At 43.7% G+C, this 22,202-nt stretch overlaps 3 protein-coding genes across 6 annotated transcripts; 1 reads left to right on the top strand and 2 right to left on the bottom strand.

Annotated features, from left to right (window-relative positions):
- Nucleotides 1–10,025: 10,025 nt before the first annotated feature.
- On the bottom strand, nt 10,026–12,726 carry LOC103650325 (protein ENHANCED DOWNY MILDEW 2). Of its 4 annotated transcripts, none has more exons than XM_008675924.3 (8): nt 12,487–12,726; nt 12,204–12,392; nt 11,703–11,749; nt 11,379–11,466; nt 11,152–11,265; nt 10,732–10,970; nt 10,556–10,648; nt 10,026–10,444 (listed from the first exon to the last, which is right to left on the bottom strand). In XM_008675924.3, exons 2-8 carry the CDS (start codon nt 12,312–12,314, stop codon nt 10,180–10,182), a joined length of 957 nt encoding a protein of 318 aa, XP_008674146.1. In that variant the 5' UTR covers nt 12,315–12,392; nt 12,487–12,726; the 3' UTR covers nt 10,026–10,179. The 4 variants fall into 4 exon arrangements, with proteins under 4 accessions (XP_008674146.1, XP_035822148.1, XP_008674144.1 ...); XM_035966255.1 differs by having other exon boundaries at nt 12,204–12,387; nt 12,487–12,706; XM_008675922.3 differs by having other exon boundaries at nt 12,195–12,392; nt 12,487–12,703.
- A 573-nt stretch (nt 12,727–13,299) lies between these two features.
- LOC109945057 (putative nuclease HARBI1) lies at nt 13,300–14,637 on the top strand. The gene is made up of 2 exons (XM_020550846.2): nt 13,300–13,529; nt 13,605–14,637. Exons 1-2 carry the CDS (start codon nt 13,300–13,302, stop codon nt 14,635–14,637), a joined length of 1,263 nt encoding a protein of 420 aa, XP_020406435.2.
- A 268-nt stretch (nt 14,638–14,905) lies between these two features.
- LOC109945261 (uncharacterized) lies at nt 14,906–19,506 on the bottom strand. Its single transcript, XM_023302089.1, has 3 exons — nt 19,489–19,506; nt 18,203–18,565; nt 14,906–15,627 (listed from the first exon to the last, which is right to left on the bottom strand). The coding sequence occupies exons 1-3, from the start codon at nt 19,504–19,506 to the stop codon at nt 15,235–15,237; spliced, it is 774 nt and encodes a 257-aa protein (XP_023157857.1). The 3' UTR covers nt 14,906–15,234.
- Nucleotides 19,507–22,202: the final 2,696 nt, after the last annotated feature.

Genomic DNA, 22,202 nt, shown 5'->3' with positions numbered 1-22,202 from the left:
ATCCTCCCAGGTCCTGCTTGGGCTCATATTTGTCGACGTTGGAGACCTTGAAATTAGGGGGCCATTGAATGGCCTAGAGGCAAGGGGTAAGCGCGGAGACCCCATACGTATCCTCTTGTCGATGATCACGTCGTCGATCCCGGGGAGGGGAGTCAGTGTTAGGTCACCTCGACCGTCCCTGGATCGGACTGTTGGTTGAGGCTGCCGCTAACTCTATCCGGGTTGCTCAGCCGCGTGTTGGTACACCGTGATCTCGGTCGTATTCCTCCCGACGCCTTATCTCATTCTCATGCTGACGATCGCGCGAAGCGCTAATGTTGCTCTGCGCGTCTCATCGGCTGTTGATAGCGTGACGCAGGTCGTTCGGCAGGTGAGCGAGAGGCAGAAGATGATTGGCCGCCTAAGTAAGCAACCACCGGTAACCCTCCATGTCTGGGGTCCACGAGAGTCCGTCGGCTATCTGCGCTAGTACTCCTCCTACTTCACTCGGCGTGTTCAATGCTCGAGCGAAGTTGGGGTACAAGTTTCAGGTGAGAAGCAGATTCTCCCATCGGAGTCTAGCATCTTGTTCAGCTAGTTCCCGCTCTCGTTCTTGAGCCTGACGGCGATCGCGACAGTGGGAGTTTCGCCGTTCTTGATGTGCTCTTTCGTCGGGGGTTTCCCCCATCTCTGAGGCTTTGTCCTTAGAGACAGGTTGTGTTGGGTCCCATTCTTCGACTTTGTGATGTTGCCTTGTGTTCCGGTGCCTGTTTCTCCATCGTCGGTCATCACGCTGGGGAGGTTCCTCCCCCAGCATGGTGGGTTCATCGTCAGAGGTGGGCGATGACTTCAATCTTCCCTGAATGAAGAGGATGTTGGGGTAGAAAGGAGCAGGTACTGTGGTGTGCTTCATCTCATCCTCCTTTGAGGGCGGAGGTGTTGGGAGGATTGCTCGTTGTGTTCTCCTTCCCCGATACGGAACATTCACTTCCCTTCTCCGAGTGATTCGTGTCCACTCCTTAGTGGGTGAGGTGGACAATGGAGTTTTCCAGGCTGGGGAGGCCCTGGTTGACTGGCCTTCCATCCTTCGGGGACTTTTGAGCTCAGACTTGCGCGGGGCCATGCCTTGCCGAGCTATGAGTGGGGGCATGGCTCGCGGTTTCACTCCAGCTTCCCATGGAACTTCCGAGGAGGGTTTCTTCTGGGGTGGCGTTGCTATGCGATGCAGAGTTCCCTCTATGTCCGCTACGCACGGGATGGTCCTGAAGCAGAAAATAGCTCCCGGGCTAAAGGTGATCTTGCTCTTGAAGATGATGGCCATGGAGTTAGCGTTGATCGACGACAAACCTCCTACCTTGCGCGCCAGCTGTCGGTGTTTAGTGTTGGACCACACACCCGGGGGTACACTTGTGGTGCTTTTGGGTAGGACGGTGTCGTGGATCGTAACTCGATGGTTCGTGCCTGGGGCACGAGAAAAAGAGAGTCGAGCGAGTTTCGGCAGGTTTGGGCCGCTGGAGGAGCGTAATATCCTACTTCCTGAGATGATTCTGTATGCGGGAGATGTTTACAAGTGGTGTCTACCGAGTGGTGAGGCTCTAATGAGATGAAAATGATGGGGATCCCCTTGGCCTTATATACACGACCGCAGGGTGCTTCCCTTGTACACGCTGATCACATTCTTCCAGCTTATCTCCTAGCTAATAGCGAACAAACTTCGCTATCCCAAGGAAAACTCGGCGCCTCCGCTCCGAGCTATCTCCGGCGTTTGAGGATGTCGAGCACGGGAAAAGTGAATAGCTTCAACGGGATCACGCCCAAGCCACGAGTAATCCGGGCGTGGGCCTATCGCATTCCTGGGTCAGCCCATTTCCGTTGTTCTCTTTGCCCGGCCCACGACGAGGCGTCACTGCGGGGCGACTGGCATGTGGCCCCGAGCGGAGTTTTCGCCCCCGAGTGGACCCAGGGGGTATCTGATGAGGACATCACTTCTATACATACAATAAATGGACCGATAACACGATCTCGTGCACGACAGCTAAATCTCCAGGTACGTTCTACCCTAGTCAATTGTGTTTCAGAGCTTACGCTTGGGGCCATGGCTATTTTGATGATTAGGTACCTTGGAGAGGACCAGCAAGGACTTGGGAAAGGCCAAGGTGTTGAGGAGGAGCAGCAAGGGCGTCCACAACAGGAAGGAGATCAAGTCCAAGTCAGCTGTGACTCCATCTCGGATTCCAGGACCAGTCTGCACTAAAATAGACGCCCAAGATGCATCCAGACTTCGATTGCGACGGACTGGATATGGTTGGAAAGATAACGAGATTATCTAACCAACCCAACTGGTTTCACCCTAAAATTCATCCGGAGTAAACGGGAATCGTTGAAACAAGTCAGCGTTCAGATTCTGTTTTGGTGCTGCGACACCGTCTGTTGGGCCGTTGGGCCGTGTATCGCGTCGGAGTCCATTAGAGGCGAGTCCAGGGGTCACGCACGCCTAATACTCTATTTATTCAGCAGCCACCACCACATTTAGGTTTGGGTTTTTGCTTAGAATAATTCTGTCATCGAACAGTGTCGCCGTCATCGGTTTGTGAGACCCCATCCCATAATCAATACAATTTTGGTTGCGTTTCTTTCCTGTTCTTGCTTGTGTTCTTAATTGCGCTTGCAGGGATAAGCCTTCGTGGAGAGGTCATTCGTGTGTCACGGGTGATAACCAACAGAGCCGTGGTGTAGTGATTGTGAGGAACCGTTCGCTCGGAGCCTTGGATCATCAACGTCGAGATCTCCACTCAATCAAGTTATCGTATCTCACGAAAGATCGGGTCACGTCTACTATCAATTGGTATCATATTTCTAGGTTGCCTGTGAGGTATAATTCTACCTTTAGATTAGTTTTATTTCGTCCCATAGTCCACAAAAAGCCAAAAAAATTACAATCAGTTTATTCCGACCTAAAACCATCGCCTTAGCCTTTGCACAATTCAGCTTTAGAGTCCACAATTCTGAGTTCGTGTTCTAGTTGAGTTTGGTTGCTGGATTAGATTTGTTTTGGTTCAGTTTGATTGTGTCCATCCGCTTCCATCCTACAAAACCGACCCTATATACAAAACATATCCTATCTCTACAACCGACCCTATCTACAAAACAAATCCTATCTCTAAAACCGACCCTATCCACAAAACAGATCCTATCTCTAAAACCGACCATATCCACAAAACAAATCCTATCTTTAAAACCGACCCTATTCACAAAATAGATCCTATCTCTACAATCGACCATATCTACAAAATATATCCTATCTCTAAAACCGACCCTATCCACAAAACCGAACCCCCACCCTTCCAACACCTCGCTAGAAACCCTGATTCGGAGTCCAAACTTAAAACAGCCGTAACTTTTGCCTCGGAACTCGAATCGGGCCCATTTTTTTCAAATCGCACAGAATTAAATTTCGCATCTGATTCTTTCCGGCTTTGCCGGATTCGCTGTTTTTAAAATTCCCAAATTCGGCTTGGAAATAGGACTTCTCATTTTCCAAACATTTATTCCGATTTTAGGGCAAACTTGTAGAAATTCCAGAGGACGCGTCATTGCACAAAAAAAATCTGAAACTTTGTGTGTTTTCTTCTTATGTGCTGCTGCAAAAGAGAAAAATATAAAAAAAATATTTGTACAGAAAAAAAGAAAAGAGTAGCACATAAACAGAAATATCAGTGTTCTGTGCACCTCTGTGATTATTTTGCCCAAGCTTGTTTCTTGCTGCACCTAGATACTTGTACCTCCTTTCTTGTGCCTTGGTCAACTGTTCTATTACATTTTCTAGGCCAGCAACTAGGACGAGTACTTAGAACACTTATTCAGCATTGCTATCTGTTACTGACTTGTGTGCCACATATATATATTTAGTCAGCCTTCCCATAGCTCCAGTTTTCTCTCGAGCAGAACAGGTACTCCTTTGCAATCACACCCACGCTCATTGGACAGTCACATCGGTCACTGTTTGCCACCTGCAGTGCTGGTAAGAACCTAGTAAGAGCGGGGTAAGACGCTTCATAATTTGTATTCCACCTCCACCACCACCCTGAGAGATAGTTGTAGGGTTCACATTATTTGTTGCCTTTTTGTCTCTGTTTTGTGCTAACAATGACAAGGCTAAAGAATCAAATGGACAAGGACAAGGGGCCTAAACTTAACGACGATGAGTGTGTCTCTCAGATGGAATTAAAGGAGATGATGCGCGCGATGACTGAAGCTTTTAAAAAATACCAGGACTCTGCCTCGACATCCTATGAGTAGCTTGATCGACGAGTTGATGAACTTGTTACACGCATGGACGTACTGGAGGCTCGTCCCCCACCACCAACTCTAGCACCATCTCACTCTCCTGTGGACGATGACGGCGATGACGACGATGTTTATGCACCGCTGCCACAACGCTTCGCACGTAATCGACAAGGTATGGGAGGTAACGGTAGACGTCGTCATCATAATCCTCAACCAGACCATGATCCATTTACTAAGATTAAGTTCTCTATTCCACCGTTCATGGGTTCTTATGATGCTAAAGCTTACTTAGACTAGGAGATGACGGTAGAACAAAAATTTAATTCCCATCTTGTTCCTGAGCAGCATAAGGTTAGACAAGCCACTAGTGAATTTAGAGATTTTGCTATCATTTGGTGGAATGAACTAGTTAACACATGTGCTGCACCACAAACATGGAATACGTTAAAAGAGGATATGCGAGCTCGCTTTGTTCTCCTTTCTTATAGACGTGATCTTCGAAAAAAATTGCAACGCTTAGATCAGGGAGACATGTCGGTACAGGAATACTACAAAGAGCTTCAGAAAGGTATGCTACGATGTGGGGTAGTTGAGGATCCGGAGGATCAAATGGTTATGTTTTATAGGGGATTGAGGCGGGAGATTCAGGATATTGTTGATTATAAAGAATACCATTCTATACAACGCTTGTTCCATCTTTCTATGTTGGCAGAAAAAGAATTGCAGGGTCGTCAACAGCAGAGGAGCAGCACTTTCGCGCCACACCAGCCATCGGTGCCAGCCAAGGTGTTATCCTCTTCGGGCGTACGGACGTCCACATCTTCCTCCACCAGCGGCACACACAGCACCGCACCTTCGGCATTACAGGGACACGACAACAGCAAGTCCTTGGTGCCTTCGGGTGTTGCAGCAAAACATGCTACAACCACCTCTTCCACAGGCCGCTCCTCCGACATCAAGTGCCATCGCTACCAGGGACTTGGCCATATTCAGCGAGATTGCCCTAGCAAACGGGCATACATTGCTACTGGTGATGGTGGGTATGTTAGTGCTTCTAATGTTGAAGATGAAGATACTATTGGAGCTAACATTGTAGAGACTTATGATGGTGATGAAGAGGTTCTTGGTACAACAGCGACCGAAACCTATAAGGCCTTGATTGTGCAACGAGCTTTGAGTGCCACGTCTAGTGACGACGACAACAAACAGCGACACAACCTCTTCAACATGTTCCTCATCGTCAAGGACCGCCGTGTACATACCATCATTGACGGTGGTAGCTGCAACAACTTGGTGAACGTTGAGTTGGTCAAGAAGCTTGGCTTGACCACACGAGAGCATCCCCACCCTTATCACATTCAATGGTTTAACAACAGCGGTAAGTTCAAGGTAACAAAAACAGCAAGGGTGCATTTTTCTATTGGCTCTTACCATGACTTTGCTGATTTCGATGTGGTGAGTATGGATGCTTGCTCTCTTTTACTGGGACGTCCTTGGGAGTTTGATACTGATGCTATTCACCATGGTAGATCTAATAAATATACTTTTATGCATAAGGGAAAGAAAATTGTGTTGCTTCCTATGACTCCCACTGAAATGGTCCACTTAGAACATGAGAAAACGATTAATGCTAAGCAAAAAGGTGTTTTGAACTCTGAAAATCAGCAACCTATTAAGTTAAAAACTCCTACTTTGCTAGCCACTAAATCTGATCTTGATGAGTTACATGCCTCTGTTGGACTTTGCTATGCCTTAGTGTGCAAAAATGTTTTCTATTCCATTGATGATACATCTATTGCTTTGCCACCAGCTATTGCTAACCTTTTGCAAGAGTATATGGATGTGTTTCCCTCTGAGATACTCCCTGGATTACCACCTGAGTTGCCTCCAGATTTTTGGGTTAGTTCCACCTTTAACATTTCAGATTTGAAGCCATATATGGGTGACGAAGATGAGATCGAGTCGAGGACGACTCCAATTCAAGAGGAGGAGGATGATGAGGACATCACTTCTATACATACAATAAATGGACCGATAACACGATCTCGTGCACGACAGCTAAATCTCCAGGTACGTTCTACCCTAGCCAATTGTGTTTCAGAGCTTACGCTTGGGGCCATGGATGTTTTGATAATTAGGTACCTTGGAGAGGACCAGCAAGGACTTGGGAAAGGCCAAGGTGTTGAGGAGGAGCAGCAAGGGCATCCACAACAGGAAGGAGATCAAGTCCGAGTCGGCTGTGACTCCATCTCGGATTTCAGGACCAGTCTGCACTAAAATGGACGCCCAAGATGCATCCGGACTCCGATTGCGACGGACTGGATATGGTTGGAAAGAACCAACCCAACTGGTTCCACCCTAAAATTCATCCGGATTCAACGGGAATCGTCGAAACAAGTTAGCGTTCAGATTCTGTTTTGGTGCTGCGACACCGTCCGTTGGGCCGTTGGGCCGTGTATCGCGTCGGAGCCCATTAGAGGCGAGTCCAGGGGTCACGCACGCCCTAATACTCTATTTATTCAGCAGCCGCCTCCACATTTAGGTTTGGGTTTTTGCTTAGATCAATTCTGTCATCGAAGTGTCGCCGTCATCGGTTTGTGAGACCCCATCCCATAATCAATACAATTTTGGTTGTGTTTTTTTTCCTATTCTTGCTTGTGTTCTTGATTGCGCTTGCAGGGATAAGCCTTCGTGGCGAGGTCATTCGTGTGTCACGGGTGATAACCAACGGAGCCGTGGTGTAGTGATTGTGAGGAACCGTTCGCTCGGAGCCTTGGATCATCAACGTCGAGATCTCCACTCAATCAAGTTATCGTATCTCACGGAAGATCGGGCCGCGTCTACTATCAGTATCTGTCCCCCACAGCGCCACCATGTCCTCCTTGGAGGCACGCATGGAGAGAGGACAAGAGCAAGACCGACTCGCCCCGTACCCACGTCGACGAGCGTCAGTCGACTCGCAGTTGTTACCATGGACGGGGACAGTAGGTTGGGGAGGAAGAACAAGGCGAAGGCCGAGAAGACGAACGGGACGTCCGACGATGGCAAAAACGATGGTGCACGCATGCTGTGAAACGTCCTCGTGGACGTGCAATAACTACTGCGCAGGTCGGTGTCGGGACTGGTGTCGGACGAATATGGGGAGGAGGCGCCTACTCCCACACCCTCTCCCGAGAATGGGATGGCGCGGAGGTGGGAAATGAGGGTAGAGAGAAAAGAAGCAGGATGGCGAATGAGGTGGCGGCAACTGAGACGAGGACCATCATTATCGTGTGGAGATATAGATTGCCAAATGGATCGTGTCTAGCGGGCATGTCTGAGACACGATCCATTTAATAGTGTCTGGGCCAGCCCGGCACGAGGGTCGTGTCGTGCTTGGGCTGTGGCCTCAGCCCGTGTGCTGGCCCGACCTGACCCGACACGATTATATTTTTTATTTTACAAAAAATCGTACATACATTTGTATAATTTATATTCAATATTAAAAACACTTAAACATGATGTTCTACTGGTTAGATTGCTTTACCTAGTGTCTCTCGCCCTCCTTTCATTAGGGTGTGGGTTCAAACCCCCACCTCCTACACTGCTTTGGTTGCGCGGAGGGGACGAGCGTGCATCGGGTTAATTTGATGAAATAGATGTGAGGGGAGGGGACGGGCGTGCATCGGGTTAATTTAATGAAATAGATGTGATGGGTTATTTGTAAAAAGATGACGCGGAACGACCGTTGAAACTGGTGTTTTAATATAGAAATAGATAGATAGACAGACAGATAGATAGAGAAGAGATAGATATTTTAACTGACCTATTAAGGTTTTATTTTAACAATACATACTTTATAAGATGTTGTCATAATATTGTAAAAATTAACTTATATTATGATGTCATAGTCTTCGTAGAATAAATTATAGATTTTAAATTTGGAACATATCATATGCAAACTATCCTATTGATGCAAACCAACATGATGCTGAAGGTAGGAGAACTTTTAAAAATTTCATGTTTTCATAACAACGTCCATCTCCATGCATATTTTAAAAACATTTTCCCACCCCACCTCCATCCTTATATTGATTTGTACAGTATGTATCATGGTTCATTTAAATTTTATTTAAATTTTATAGAAGTGGTACAACGTAAATGGATAAATCAATAGGTGCCATTCCATTATCATTTATAGCGAATGTTTATTTTTCTCTCGTTCGTAGACATGTTTGCTAGTAACGGTAACAATAAAAAAATCGTGTTATATTTTAAAAAAATATATACCACTATATAATCCACCAGTTTAAATTAACTTTTCAAAATCCACCCAACCAAATCACCACACTCATAAGCTCCACTAAATCTATCAAAAAATACACGCATACTTAACACATAATCAAAATCAACGGTTCAGATCGTTGGATAACCCTCTCTCCCTTGCTCAACTCTAATGGACAATATTATTTAGACCACCTCTCATTCCTCATCCCTCCTCTGACCTCGCCGCCCTAGCCTCCACCTCCCCCGCGTCGTCGCCGCGGTAGCCTCCACCTCCCCTACGTCTCCATTGCCCATGTTATCAACCCATACCCTCCTCATGATCGTAGCATACAATAGGCTTTATACTAGTATTAGTAGAAATATAGATTGGCACCTTATCATTAGGGTCAACTTTGAGGAAAATCACACGCAACAAAAAAAAATTTGATTACGTACTATTGCACCAACAAGGGTTGCCATGTAAAGTATCGATGGATACCTTTCATCATAATCAGCAAAACTACTTGCCGAATTTTACAATTTTCAGCAAGTTGATGTCTAATCTAGTCTAGATAAATGTTTCTCTACAATCTCCAATAAAAGATCATATGAAAATCAAGAGAGATCTTCCATCATAATTGTTAGTGGACAACCCAATCCTTAACACGTTGATAAAACTTTCTTACAACATTAATGAAATATTAAAATTACATATTTTAAGTCATAAAATCATGGAACTCAATTTTTAATTGGATACGTACTTAGGTAGTATGAACATTAAATTTGTGATATATTTATGTCTAAATATTTATGTGACCTATTAAGGTTGTATTTTAATAATACAGGCTTTATAGGATACTGTCACATTATTGTAAAAATTAACTTATATTATAGATGTCATAGTCCTCGTGAAATAAATTATATCTTTTAAATTTGGAACATATCACATACAAACTATCCTATAGATGCAAACCAGCATAATGCTGAAAGTAGGACTTTTAAAAATATCATGTTTTCATAACCACCCTCACATCTCCATGCATATTTAAAAAGGTTCTCGCACCTTCATCCTTATATTGATTCTTATATTGATTCATGTTCGCAGTGGCTTTAATCCAGCTACGACTTCTACAGTATTTTATCACCTGCAGCAGTCCGAACACAGCTGCAGAGCAGCGGAACAGGCTGACGGTTTGTATCTAAGGTGCTGTTTGGTTCAAAAAATGTAACGCAAATGGTAATGATAATGGTAACTAGTGGTAACAAATTTGAATAGGCTGGTATCAATTTTTAGTATGGTATCTGATTACGGTTGGATTAAAACAAACATGATTTAACATTATCAGTTACACATTGCGTTACAAATATGTGAACCAAATGACACCTATGTTTCATTTAAATTTTATAGAACTGGTACAACATAAATGGATAATCAATATGTGCCATTCCATTATCATTTATAGTGAATGTTTAATATTTTTTCTCTCGTTCGTAGAAACATGTTTGCTAGTAACTGTAACAATAAAAAAATCAGGTTATATTAAAAAAAAATAGGATTTTGTCGTTTGGCTAACACTAGCTTGTCTACATCCAATTATTTGCAAAAGGACTTGTAACAGGTGGTTTCTCTCTACAGGGGACAGATGGGCCGTATAGTTAATTAGTTAGTCAGTCATCGAGCCAACCAGAGGAGCCTGGATGCGGACGCATGAACACGGAACTTGGAGCAAATGAGCATAAAGGGCTAGAACAGTAGCACTGATTCTGGTCTCTTGCAGCCGGTGGAGGGGACGAGTGGGTTTGCTTCGATGACGAGTGGTCAGGCGCCTCTCTTTGAGCATAAAGAGCTTGAAACGTTTTCAGCACATTGGATTCAGGAAAAACGATATGATTCCTTGCAGGAGTTTGTAGTTCTCTTACGATCTCATGCTTCCTGTAAAAAAGGTTAACAAAATCCAATAACGCTGGAGGGAAAACAGAGGTAACTGGAAAAGATGGGTAATCATTAAGCGTATGTGTGATGAAGGTATGGAAAGTAGCATACATGCAGAATATCAGAATTCGATCGGGAAGCATGTTCTTCCACGCCCTTCGCATGGGACCCCTGCGACCTTTCTTCGGTTTGAAAATGATATCTCTGCAAAAAAAAAAAAGTATACGAACTGTCAGGAAAAGCTCTCCTTCAGAACAGAAAATGGACAGGATTGGTGGCACATCGACCTTGGCAAGCACTTCCGGTGGTAAACAGTTGGGCAGCGTCTGCATACTGCAAACTGCATACTCTTATCTTTCTTATTATCTACTTCCTTGCACACAATACATTCATGCATAGGACAAGTGAAGCTCTCTCCGGCAGCCACGTGGAGCTCGAACAGTTCTTGGCTATCTGGATATAGCATTTGAGCAACACATTTTGGGTGGTAAAAGCGTGCACAATCGTCATGCTCACATTGGAATACCTGGCAAGCAAAGCAGAAATCAGAATTAGATCTTTCCCCTTGTTTTTTTTTACCTTCTGTTTCACCCCTTCAGAAGTAAAAGTAAAAGTTCGAAAGTTTCAGCAAGACATGATCAAATTTATCTGAAGCCTTTATTTGATGAGGAAATTATCGACTTGTATGAGGTGCTCTCTTACCGTACCTGCTGTGACGATGTGTCAGTGTCATCAGAAGACCCTAACGATCCACAAATGAAACACTGATGTTGCTTGTACTGGCAGTTCTTGCATATAAAATCTTCCTTCTCGATTATGTTCTGAATTATCAATGAGAAACATGGAGCGACTCTGTTAACTTTATTAGAGAGATACAAGAGTAAATAGTGAACTTAAAGAAGGTGGCACCTGGGAACTCAAATGCATGACATACCTTTGCCTCTTGTATAGTCAGCCCAAGTGTCTTGATGCAATTATGTTCGTTATCAAGGTGGAAAGACCTCTGACAACAACCTTCGCAGCTAAAAGCATCCAACACAAAAGGGATATTAATTAGTACTATCTCCGTTCTTAAATATATGACCCCGTTGACTTTTTTTAAAACTTTGACTACTCGTTTTATTCAGAAAAAATGTGAATTATCATTTATTTTATTATGATTTGTTTCATCACTTAAGGTTGTTTGAGCATGAATTGAAATTTATACAAGCAAAGGAGAGGAAGTATATCAGTGGAACATTATAATGGATACACTTACCAAGTTAGATTACCACCATCGTCACAAATTGCACAAACATTTTCTCCCTACAACAAGAGCAAATTAATCCTAGCTTTCTCAAAAAGATAATAACCACACACAAGCAGAAAAAACACAGAGGAATACTAAACTTATGAAGAAGCCGATAAAGAATGAGAATCTGAGGGACAGGTTAAACTAAGAGGTGCATATAGAGGTGGTAATAGACTCTAAATTTTACACTATAAAATTTTAAGATAGGATCATATTAGGATCTGACTATATTTATATTCATTTTTTTAACTAAAATTAATTAAGAGCTCAAACGAATTGTGAATAAACTTTTGAATCGTGATTCATTATCACACATGCTTCGATGTATGTAGCCAATAAACAGATTAAGTTTTGGTCGAGACTAGAAAATATTAATTCCATGATAACTCCAAAACTCATCTTTAGGCCACCGCTTTTGCAATATTAAAAAAAATAGATGAGCAATGAATTTTAATAAACCTTAGCAACCTTGTTGCCCGGTCCTGCTCCTGCTGCCTTGTGCATGTTTCTCCTTCGCTTGAATTCACGAACCTTGTTCAGCGTCCGGAGCTGCTCCACGGTTGCCTTTTTGCGAGCCATGGTTTCGTACAAGAATGGAGGCGCGGCTCGGTCTGCCGGTGGGAACTATCCGTTACTTGGATTTCCTAAGTCCCTGCGCTGCACGGTGTTCAGGTGACTAGGAAGAGAGGCTAATCAAGCCGATAAAGAACGGGGATCGACTGATTCAAGGGAAGGAGCGGGCGTTCCATACCGACGAACGAGGACCAGATCAGGACTCCAAGCGGCGGCGATCAGGGCACGCTGCTGGTACGGTTTGGAGAACGCAAAGCAGGGGCCACGTTCGCAAATATGAACTGTTGCGATAAGAGAGGCGGCGGCGGCGGCTGGCGGGTGCAGATAAATCGCGATATGGCAAATGGTATTTTGCCCTTGGGCTATCTCTCTTACTAGAATAAGAGCTTGTTAAGGACAAAGGTATTTTGCCCTCCTCGGTCCTTAAGGCTGTCCGCAACCGTGCCCCCTAAATTTTTCCCCCTAAATGTTACTATGCAGCCACATCAGCAAGATTCCATCCCCTATATTCACTCGTCCCGCAACCGTTCCCCCTATACTTTCCCCTATATATCCCTCTACTCATTAAAAAACCATTTCTATATAACTAACTTTAACCAACTTCAATTTTCATTTTCTTTAATTATTTTTCACCCATCCGACGTGTTACGCATGTATTCAAAAATAAAATTTATAAAAAATAATTACTTTACAATTACTACCACAAAAAATATATAACAACTATTATTTTACAATACATTTGAATGTGCATTTTTTTGTGATCACGTTTTATCCATCCTGTGATAAGAAATCAAATTTCATGGTCACGAAAAAACACTAGTCGTATGGGACAAGCCGCAATTGCCTTCCAACGAAAGCCATGTTTGTCTTTCGTGCGAAGCCACTAGCTTGCACCTGAAGCCGCATTCCTCTGCCCTATATATATGCAATCCATGTCTTCACAAATGTCAAAACAAACTTCACTACATCAACAATTCCAACATTTCACAGTATGTCTCACAGTCATAGCGATGAAGACTCTTACTCGAGTGATAGTGAGGAGGAAACACTTATGCTTGTAAATCTTCTTGTCCTAAACATAGAGGCGAGACGCCACCTGCAACGACGGTCCCGTTTGCCTCGACGGGTTATTCATAGAGATCATTTTCGTGGAGAAAATCTTATCCATCATCACTACTTCGCCGAGAACCCTGTGTATCCACCCCACGTCTTTCGTAGAAGGTACCCACACATTATTATTCCATTACGGTTTCATATTTGCAATTTCATTACAAATTTTTTTTATTACAAACTTAGGTTCCGCATGAGTAGGCCTCTCTTCCTGAGAATCTTGCAAGGTCTTCAACAACATGATTCGTACTTTACACAACGGGTAGACGCAACTGGTATGCCTGGTCTAGGTCCACTACAAAAAGTTTGTGCGGCATTGCGGGTACTAGCATATGGGTTACCTTCAGATGCTGTAGACGAGTACATTCAAATAGGGGAGTCGACAGCGAGGGAATGCCTTCATCATTTCTGTCGAGGTATCATTGCATACTTCAGTGCCTCGTACCTACGAACTCCTAACGAAGCTGACATAACACGCATCATGCACCATAGCGAATCAAGGGGTTTCCCAGGGATGTTGGGTTCTATAGATTGCATGCATTGGGAGTGGCGGAACTGTCCTACCGCATGGCGTGGTCAGTTTTGTGGCAGAAATGGTCGAGCGTCTATGATCCTAGAAGCAGTGGCAACGTATGACCTTTGGATTTGGCATGCTTTCTTTGGCATGCCCGGGACAAACAACGACGTGAACGTGCTCCACCGATCACCAGTTTTCGACCCCATGACATCAGGTCAAATGCCACCTGTGCATTACACAGTTAATGGTAATGCATATAACTTCGGATATTACCTTGCTGATGGTATATACCCGAACTGGCCAACTTTCGTAAAAGCTATAAGGCACCCATATGAGCAAAAGAAAGTCTATTTCACACAAATGCAGGAAAGTTGTCGAAAGGATATTGAGCGTGCATTTGGAGTTCTTCAAGCTAGGTGGGCGGTGCTGCGAGGTCCAGCATATGGTTGGAATCGTAATCGTTTAACTGAAATTATAACTGCTTGCATCATAATGCACAACATGATTGTTGAAGACGAAGGGGCATTTGCAGCTAATACTGATTTTGGAGATAACACTTCAACGAGCCAAGCACCACATCTTATTGCTGAAGGAAGGGCAGAATGGGTGATTAACCACTTCGATCTTCGTCGCCAAGAAAGATCTTGCTCCCTCCAAAATGACCTTGTCGAGCATTTGTGGGCTCGGCGTGGTAGCATGTAAACTTGAGCATTCGTATGCACAAGTTTATGGAAACTAGATTCTACTATGTGTAATTTCCATTCGCAAGTCCTACGTATTTCAGAAATAAAGAAGTATTTCAGTGCAAACCTGTACTTGTTCGTTCAACAAAATAACATGAACACTGTAAACGATTTGTACACATCACAAGCGATTCCATGCTGAACACGCAGCTAACATATGAAAATTGAAGCAAACATGTTCACATGAACTGGAAATAATTATTGTCAATTACACCACCATAGAACAAACAGCACTGCACGAGTGTCCTTGACGACTTATGGTTCGTACAAATATTATAATGGTCTGCCAAACAAATGTAACGTTCTCACATAAACAAATAATACAAACAGGTTCAGTAAAACAAGTTCAAGTTACCAGTAACCGAATAAATGTTTCACTCGTAACCAAATATGAATTCTTGCAACTTTTGTTTTTGTTTCTGTATCATAATCCAAACATGGGGTTGGACATCTTCTTCATTCGTTGCCTCCAGCCTTTCTAATCTTTTTTCAGCAGATTCTAGTTCTTGAAGTTTCAATTCCCTTTTTCGTATGATGACCTTTTCGGCTTCCAATTCTAACCTCTTTTTCTCCATTTCCCTGTCTTCTTCTGTGCACTTCTCTTTTTTGCACCCTTTTCAATGGACCTCTGAATTTGTTTTTCAGTTATTTCTTGCAAACGGCTAAGGTACTCTGGAGATGAAGATGATGCAGGTTTGTTTCTCTCTGATTTACTGAAATCACGACCACGCGGCCGTTTTCCTGTCAACCCTGCTGATGAACTATCATTTTCAGTTGTCGGAGCAGACGGAGTACCTGTTGACCCAACTGGATTTGCATTCAATCCGCGGAACGATTGGGCACTACAAATGCTCTCCCATTTCGGTTCTCCCTTTAGTTGGTGCCAGCAATGCATGTACTGGAAATTTTTGTTCTCCTCGTGTGCAAATAATGTTGCGGCCTTCGAAGTCTGTACAAATTATGGTTTAATTTTACAAATGTGTTAACATGTATATAGAATCATTTGTAAATGATTTAAAGTCATGAAAATTTTGGTTACCTTGTCGTCATCAGTTAACCCACTTTGTTTCTCTCTAAGAACTCTTGAATAGTATCCAGCAAACTTACTTACATCTGCTCTTATCTTATCCCATCTGCTGCTAAGCGCTCTGTTCACTCGGCAAGGAAAGTTCCCCCTCTGTTCGTTGTATCTTTTTTCAATTCTAGCCCAAAGGCCCTCCCTACGTTGGCCAGTGTGCACAACAGGGTCACTGCTAATTTGCAACCACATTTTGCAAAGTAGAAGATCTTCAGGGCTAGTAAAGTTTTGTTCCTTAGCCTTTTTGGGTTTTTGTATTGGAGGTGCATTCTTTTCAGGACTATTGATGTCTTGAACACTATGTTCTGCATCTGAGTCCAAATTCACCGGTATGGAAGGTATATTATTCGAACCCTGCAATGGTGTACTGGTATTGGATGGTGGAATGCAATCAGGAAATGGGTTTACTTCTGGTGGCCCAAGAGGATTCCTCACAAAATTCAAATAATGATTCCAGTACATAGCTGATTGAGAGGCCGGAATCATGGAAGATTGGGAAGAAGTATTCCCTGTATGCATGGGTGCCCACAATGTTGTCGGACCTTGAGCAGGGTTTGGAAAATTCAGATTTCCCACGAGGTTACAATCCATAGCACTCTGCTGCATGTAAGCCGTGGGCCACATAGGGGGTGGAGGAACAAACTGCTGGCCAATACATGAGTTTGACATGGACTGAGAAGAAGTCGCATTGTTTGATGGGTCCATTCTAGTAAGGGTGGACAGGGGACAGATTAAGTGAGATGGTAATAAGAGTAACATTTCAGCATATGCATTTGAAGTAATGATTTAGAAATCTAACATAATAAGCTGTAACAATTATAATAAAAGGTTCGCATTAAAGGTTACAGTACTAAACCAAACACATTAGAGTTCAAACTGAGCAAAGTTCCCAGACTACAATTATTCCTTACATCGAACTAAGTACTTCTTCGGACAGTCTACTGCTTAGACATAGACATACATGACATATGGGTGTTCAAAAGGATGTCATGTACCTTTCACTGCCAACGTAACCCTAAAACATATTCCAGTAGCTATTACGGGTAGACCTATCTAAATCACTGAAATACCATTCGTCACTCACGTCGGGGCAGTAGAACTCCTCTTCGTCAACAGAAGGATCAGTAACTGTTGGAGGGGGTGACGGAGAGGGAGGATCAACACTGATGTCATCCCAGTCGTACTTAGCTAGTTTTGGAAACGCTTGGACTTTTGCCTCTAAGGCATCCTGCTGAAGCAACTCTAGTTTATCTTTGATAGCAAACAATGTCCTAGCTAGGATTTCTTCGTCATGCATGTGGTCTAATGCATGATCAACTAAACCCCCCAGGGATTTTGTGGCATCCTCTGTACAGTCGACAAGGACTTTCATCAAAGCCTTCATCTTATCTTCTTGGGAGGATGCCATTCACAAATGGGCTGCAAACATTTAATTTATGAAGTAACATGTTTAAACACTTTAAAAGCATATGCATTGTTGTAATGACAAAAGTTTCCATATAAAATTACATACTAATTTTGTTTCAACCAGAAGGGTGTCATAAAAACATGCAACAACATTACATACTAGTACCAAATATAAGGGATGTACAAACTAGATATTCAAAATCGTAACTCTTATGTACCATCACTTTCCTAAAGGCTGGGGAAAATAACAGATATGTAGAAACTACTTATCAGTAAAATATTTGTTGGCAGCAACAAGTGTTATGCATGAAACACAAGATGAAGTCTTGAACATTACATATGTTTGTGGGTCAAACCAATGTTCAGGCACACACATGATGAGGCAGCTAATCATAGTCAAAGGTAAATGAACATGTCATGAATTGTACTGACTAATTAATGAAAATACGTGTATTCGTGAAGTAATCGGGTTGTCAGTCCTCTGACATTTATTGCTCAAGACTACAATGGTTTGATATGGTAACATTGGACAGAAACACCACAAATACAAGTTGTTCACTTAATAAATATCTGTTTCATTGGATTCATCTTGACTTGGCAAATGCAGTACACCGGCATGGCTAATGTTAGGATACGAGGTTCCAAATCTATGCTTGCATTGGCAACTAAGGGTGAACTCAAAATTTGGAGGGGCCGTCTGTATGGACTACAAATCCTAAACCGAAACAAGGGTACAAAGTTTGTTGCAGCAGGTACCTAAATGGGAGGATGAACAATGTAACAAGGTGACAGCTTAAACTAAAAGTGTGGATCTGGTAAAGTCGTAAGGGTTGGGGAAAATAAACTAGGATTGTTGAACTAAACCATAGGTGTTGTAAATCATTGTTCAATGAAGTATTCATATGACGGGGTACAACATGGTATACCTCAACACGGTAGGATCTCGCCCGGTACACGGCGAATCGAAGAAAAAAACGAGTGCTGTTCGAAATGAATCGTCAAATAAGTATGGATTTGACGAGGTTGAACAAGGTATTACCTTAAGAAGGGGAGATCTCGGCCGCACCACGCCGAATCGTAGCGTCTCCGTGTGGATCTGATGGAGCCGTCCAAGGTCGGATACGGAAGGCAACGAATTGGAAGCGGGGTACCTCGTGCGAAGCGGATTTGACCCCGCTTTGTCTTCGGTCGCGAACGGAACTGCGTGGAGACGAAGTCGAGTTCGTCTTCTGCGCAACTGAGCGGGGCCGGGGCCGACTCCACAGCCCGACGGGAGATCCGCCGCCGCGTCGCCGCGCAAAATCTCTCTTCCGCGGACGATTCGAGGCGAAGCGAGGTGGAGCGGGAAGTTTCCGTTGTCTTCCGCGGTCGGCTCCGTCCGCGCGAAGAAGGCGAGGGGCGGCTACAGTCATCCCCTGCATGTGGCGTGAGAGAGAAGAGTGCGGCGAGGTAGGGGAGAGGGTGGCGCTCGCCGCTGCGGGAGGTAGGAGAACACTGTAGCCGCTATAGGATGCACAGTAATAGGGTAGGGGAGGTGTAGGGTGAAGCGTTGCGGACAGTCTAAGAAGCACTCTCTCTATCTCTTTTATTTGTGTTGCTCCCAAACAAGCTTTAAAGAGCGCCCTATTAGGCACTATAGCATTTGTATGTGAGTCACAATATCATCAATAATTGAAAGTGGAAACAACCATTTCAGATAAATTTAGGTACAATGATAGCCTTTAGTTAGCACAAGCATAAAAATATCTTCGGTTGGATTTAGATGGTGTTTGAATGAAATAGAGCTAATAGTTAGCTGCTAAAATTAGTTCAAGACATACAAAGAATCTAACTAATAGTTCAGCTATTAGCTATGTTTAGTAAATTAGTTAATAGTTAGCTAGCTATTTGTTTGTTAGTTAATTACACTAGCAATTTTTTAGCTAACTAACTATTAGCTCTAGTGCATTCAAACACCCCTTTAAGACGCAAAATTAACTCCAGATAAAAGGTAATAAGTAGAGCCAACCCGATCATTTTACTCCTCGAATCGAATTTTAATTTTTTGTTTACAAAAGTCGACCTTGGATTGCTGCCATCTTATGTGCCAACTTCCTCTAAAGGATCGACCGATGTAAACCACTGACCTAACTTGTCTAAATCCCTAAACTAATCTATTGTGCTCATGTCAGAGGGGTTTGCCGCCCTCTGCTTGGCAGCGGACCTTCTGACCATAGGGGCCTGATCGTGCATGAGAGGGGGTGCGAACTGCAGACCTCTTGCTGGACTTCGGACTGTCTAGCTATAGGGATGAATCGTCTGTGAGAGGAACTACGAATTGCATACCTCTCTCCTGAACCGCATGTGGGGACAGATATCCTCGCGTTACCACGGCTCAGAACATCCTGTGGGCCATCCAAAAGGCTCTTGATGGGCCACCCAAAAGGTGCTTGATGGGCCTCGGTCAGAAGGGAACCCCTGGCATCCAAGAAAGGCGCAGGTGTGGGTACGTGAGAAGTCAATCATGTCCTATGCATGCAACGCGCAAGAAATTAACGGACGACTTGTTTGACTGTAGCTAAGCACAACGTGAGGCAGAACATGGAGAGTCGTGGTAGTTTTCTGTAACTCCGATTTAGTCGGCAATAAGGCTGAGGAGGGGACCCTATGAAAACGAGGTAGGAACATCATACTCATCTTCTTCCTTGAGACACCATCTGTAACCTAGAGAGACTCAACAGCACACAGACAAAAACCATAGGATGTAGGGTATTACGCCTCCAAGCGACCTGAATGTGAACAATCGCGTGTGTCCTCGACGTCGCCTGAATTTGGTGAATATTGGAGGAGAAAATGTATACCCCCAAATTCAGGGCTTTACAAACCTATCCCCCTTAAAAGAATCTTGCCCTCGAGATTCAAGGTTGGCCAGCAAAGAGCTCAGGATACTTGGCCATCTGATCATGTTCACACTCCCAAGTTGCTTCTTCCTTAGAGTGGTGACCCCATCTAACTTTGCACATCCTGATAGTGTTCCTTCGGGTGACTCTATATGCAGTCTCCAAAATCTGTGTTGGCTTCTCTATGTAGGTCAAGTCTTCTTGGACTTCCAGGTCTTCCACTGGCAACCGCTCTTCTGGCACACGCAGACACTTCTTCAACTGAGACACATGGAAGACATCATGTACCGCTGACAAACTTTCTGGTAAACTGAGATGAAGGCCACTTCTCCACGCTTTGCGAGAATCTGATACAGACCAACATATCGGGGTGCTAGCTTGCCTTTGACTCTGAACCTTCTGACTCCTCTGATAGGCGATACCTTTAGGTATACAAAATCTCCCACTTCAAAACTCAACTCTCTTTTTCTCATGTCTGCATAACTTCGCTGCCTTGACTGCGCTATCTTCAGATTCTCCCGAACCATCTTGATATTCTCTTCGGCTTCGAGCAAAATGTCGAGCCTAAACACTTGCTTTTCTCCAAGCTGATCCCAATGCAACTGAAGTCTGCAACTCCTTCCATAAAGTGCTTGAAATGGTAACATCTTCAAACTGGCCTGGTAACTGTTGTTGTAAGAGAATTCTGCATAAGGTAGTCTTGTCTCATCTTGACTTATCTTGCAACGCACAGGCTCTCAACATATCTTGTAGGACTAGATTAGTTATTTCAGTCTGACCGTCTGTCTGCGGGTGATAAGCTAAATTGAAATTCAAATGTGTACCCGAAGCTTCATACAACTGCTGCCAGAAATGAGAGGTGAACTGCGTTCCTCGGTCTGACACTATCCTCTTTGGCCCACCATTAAAACAAACGATCCAGGACATGTACAGCTCTGCCAATACTGCACTATTGTAGCTGGTCTTGATAGGTATGAAATGGGCTGACTTGGTTAAGTGGTCCACTACTACCCAAATGGAATCATAGCCGGCTCGAGTGCAGGGCAACACGACTATGAAGTCCATTCCAATCTCATCCCATTTCCATTAAGGAATTTGCAATGGCTACAACAGACCAGATGGCCTCTAATGCTTTGCCTTGATTCTCTGACAACTGTCATATATAGTCACATGCTTTGCAATCTCCCTTTTCGTTCTGTACCACCATAATTTCTTCTTCGATTCTGATAAGGTGGGTTCTAATTCAACTGTTACTCCCTATGTGTTGTTCAAAAATCTGAGGCTCAGTTTATCAAATTCTTTGGCCAACTCATAAAGCATCGGGTGAACAACCATCATATTGACTTGACTTTTTCTGCTTAGAGCATCTGCCACCACATTCGCTTTGCTTGGATGGTAGTGAATTTCCAATTCATAGACTTTGATCAGCTCTAACCATCTTTGCTGCCTCTTATTCAACTCCAGCTAGGTGAATATGTACTTTAGACTCTTGTGGTGTATATAAACATCGCACTTCTGCCTGTACAGATAGTGCCTCCATTTTTAGTGCATGAACCACTGCTGCTAACTCTAGGTCATGGATTGGATAATTCTTCTCATGAACCTTCAACTGTTGGGACGAGTATGTCACAACTCTTCCCTCTTGCATCAATACACATCCCAAGCCGGTGTAGGAAGCATCACAATACACCAAGAAGGGCTTGTGCACATCAGGCAGAATTAAGACAGGTGTTGTAGTCAACTTCTCTTTTAGCGCTTCAAAGGCCTCTTGGCACTTCTGGGTCTACTTGAACTTGACTTTATTTGCTAGTAGAGCTGTCATTGGTCTTGCAATCTTTGAAAACCCTTCAATGAATCGCCGATAGTATCCGACCATTCCAATGAAGCTCTTGATTCCTCGACGTCTCTTGGAGCTTTCCAGTTTAGAATGTCTGCCACTTTCTTCAGATCCACAGCCAATCCATCTCTGTTTATATTATGACCCAACAATAGGACTTCATCAATCCAGAACTCGCATTTGCTCAACTTTGCATACAGCTGGTGCTCTCACAACCTCTACAATACCATCTTCAGATGATCTACATGCTCTTCCTCACTTTGAGAATATATGAGAATGTCATCAATGAACACCACCATAAAATTGTCTAGATAATCCATGAA

The sequence above is a fragment of the Zea mays genome, chromosome 3 (assembly GCF_902167145.1).
Source record: "Zea mays cultivar B73 chromosome 3, Zm-B73-REFERENCE-NAM-5.0, whole genome shotgun sequence".
Classification (NCBI taxonomy): domain Eukaryota; kingdom Viridiplantae; phylum Streptophyta; class Magnoliopsida; order Poales; family Poaceae; genus Zea; species Zea mays.
This window is presented reverse-complemented; position numbering and strand designations above follow the sequence as displayed.